Raw genomic sequence first — 3,043 nt, forward strand, 5'->3', positions numbered from 1 at the left:
CACGTCGCATTGTTGTGTATTTGTCTTGGCCGCCGCAAATAAAGACGGTCTAAATAGGCGGTCGGCACACACATATAATGACAGGTAAGCGATGCAATGAAAAACACACGTGCAAAAGCCTTTTTGGCTTGTTATTTTATTGAATAAAAGAAACGGATGTCAAGTATACAAAAAATTAAATATTTAAGAAAAGACTGAAGTTTTAATAAATTTTGTTCCAATATTTTTTAAACAATCCAAATACCAAGTACGGGCTATGTACTTTTACTTTGCGGTATATAATGAGCTCTGTAAATTTAGCATATTTGTTTCAATAAACTCTAAAAATTAAGAAAAATATTTACAAGATGTCAGATTTGACAGGAAAATACTGAATTGACAGCAGTGTGGAGGGTCAAAAAAGAGCCGAAGACGCATCCCGAAGTCACAAAAACTTGAACGCTGTACGTGTCCTGGCAGGAAAGGAGCAGAGCCATGTCCTGTTTCTGTGCCGCCTAATAGGACGCTGCCGACCGCTGGTCTAAGTGCAAGACGTCGCAGCAATGGAAACGGAATGGGTATGTGTATGGGAACGGAAATGGGTGTTGGAATGGGAATGAGCACGGGCTGAAGGAGAGAATTCATTAAAAATTAATCCAACGAGTGCGAGGTATATTTGGATCCATTCCCATATCCCTCCGCTCGACTCTTCTTTGTTCCTGCTGTCTGCTATTCAATTACGTATGCCACGGCAGCCATGAAAATGACCTGCAACGCCGTCATGCTTCCCCTTTGCCCCGCCCCTCGAGCGTAGTAAATTCTAACAGCACTTGGGGCCCACCTTTGGCCACCCCACTCACCTGGCCCAAGCCACCACCACCTGGCACCACCACCCAATCCCCCTCACAGATCGTTGGCTGACTGGCTGGCTGGCTGCTCGGTTGGTTGGCAGTTTTATGTGTTTTGTCTTCGCATGCCGCATAAACGGAATTATTTACAATTTATTTTTACCTGAGCTAAGACCCCAACTGCACTTGCAGAAAAGAGGCACAACAAATAGAAACAAACTTTTAATTAAATAAGCTCAACGATAATTCAAGTTTTTATTTGGCTGAATGATCAGTTGTTTTACTAAGTAAATATATCTTTAAATTATAAAACAAATCATTGATAACCAACTAGTGCAAACAGAGAGAAACAGAAAACTAGTAGAAACAGAAAATGCTCTCAGTGTATAAGAACGCAAGACGAAGATGAAGCAGGAACCAAGAAAACCCGGAGCGGAAAACCCGGAAAAAAAGGGAACGGGACAGTGGCAGCGGCAAGTGGTGGCATTTGGTTGCCACTTGTTTGTTTTTGTGCTATTCAAAATGTCTTCATTGCCGGACAGAAGATGCCAAAGGAGCTGACCGAAGAGGCAAAAGGACGAGGAGCCACGCCGGCAGGACTCCGCTTGATTGCCTTTAATTTGAAGATGAAAAGTCTAGAAATGAAATGGGGACTGGGCACTTTTAATTTAGCCAACAATTCGCCAAGGAAAATGTTACCAATAAAACAATTCAAATTGTTTCGAAACCACGATGCAAAATGAAATACACTTGAGAAGTATATTCTTTATAGATCCAAATAAAGCAGTGTTTTACGATTGACGACACGAGAATTAAATACTTTTAATCAATGGACGTATTTGCTGCTTTTGACGCGAGAAGAGTTCTTCAGAACAATCCGAGATTTCCGCTTTAGATCGCTTCCGTTCACTGTTCCCCACTTAGAGCTCAATCTAAACCATATCATCTGGCCAAGGACCATAATGCCCGACATCAGGACACTTGGTAGAGGGAACTCCGAGGAACTTGGCATGGCCTCAGTACTTGAGTATTCTATAGCACCCGGCGGAAAATCGCCCATCGTAAAATTCAATCCATCAGCCATTGTTTAAATGTGTTGTAACTATTGTACTTTGGTAAAAGAATGAAAAGTTGGTAAAGCTCAATATTTCGACACCAACTTACAATTATGGTAGTTTGTAAAATATATTTCCCAGCCAACGAAAACTTTAGTTTCTTTTTCAAGGCTTGCTGCAACAAGTTTTCTTTCTTTGGATACAATTTAAATAATTTAATAAAAACCTTTATAAGTTCGTTTATAACAGACTGCAATAGATAGTAAATCACTTATATATTCGCTATGAGCGATGCTGCACAAGTGTTGCGTGTTTAATTGAATGGCGTCTAATGCCAATGCAAATCGAATTGCAATCGGGAGATGCACACTACTCACTGGCAGTTTATGGCAAAAGCCGAGAAGTCACTTTGCATAAATTAGTGGTGGCTTAAATGCAGAAAGCCAGAGTGCACCTAAGCAGATATTAACGCCAAGGATGGCAAAGGATGCACCACTCGAGCACTCAGTCCCGTTTTCGTTTTCATTCTCATTCACGTCCACGTCCTCGTCCTCGTCGTCCTTTTGCTCATCATAATCATCGACATCATCGTGCGGCACTCATAAGCATAAGTATGAGCATGAGCGATGATAAATCATTAGGGGCAACGTGTTGCGGCCAACTTGACTTGACAGCCACTGCAGCACTCAACGCGTTGAGGGGGTGGTGGGTGGTGAATGGAGTGGGTGGTGTATGGAGTGGGTGGTGTATGGAGTGGGTGGTGCGACTGGTGGTGCTGATGATGCAAGTCTAGTCAGTCGCCATTAATCTGATCTCAGGCAATTTTAGACATCATTTAGCTTTAACCATTTCTTTTAGACATAAATATTTTAAACAATTTAAGATTTTTTATCGTAGTTCTTAACCTATTTATTTTTTTAATAATCTAGAGATCAGTTTCACAAAACTTCTATATATACTTACCCATAAGTCCATTCTTAAAAAGTTTCAGTTTAAACTTATTTTACGTGGATTTCATTACTGGAGTAAGAAACTCCCTAATTGAACAATTGCTTTGCATTAAGCTTTTAGAAGACCCCTTACCTGAACTTGGACACTCATAGCCGGCGATTAGTATTAATTATAAATGCGCACCTCAAGTTGGCAAATAATGATACAGTG

At 40.8% G+C, this 3,043-nt stretch overlaps 1 protein-coding gene across 1 annotated transcript; it reads right to left on the reverse strand.

Annotated features, from left to right (window-relative positions):
• Positions 1-1,572: 1,572 nt before the first annotated feature.
• LOC26535812 lies at positions 1,573-2,067 on the reverse strand. Its single transcript, XM_015195992.3, is given in 3 exon segments — positions 1,573-1,725; positions 1,728-1,937; positions 1,992-2,067. Coding segments are annotated over 2 exon segments (270 nt in total). The 5' UTR covers positions 1,912-1,937; positions 1,992-2,067; the 3' UTR covers positions 1,573-1,639.
• Positions 2,068-3,043: the final 976 nt, after the last annotated feature.

The sequence above is a fragment of the Drosophila yakuba genome, chromosome 2R, assembly GCF_016746365.2.
Source record: "Drosophila yakuba strain Tai18E2 chromosome 2R, Prin_Dyak_Tai18E2_2.1, whole genome shotgun sequence".
NCBI classification, from domain to species: domain Eukaryota; kingdom Metazoa; phylum Arthropoda; class Insecta; order Diptera; family Drosophilidae; genus Drosophila; species Drosophila yakuba.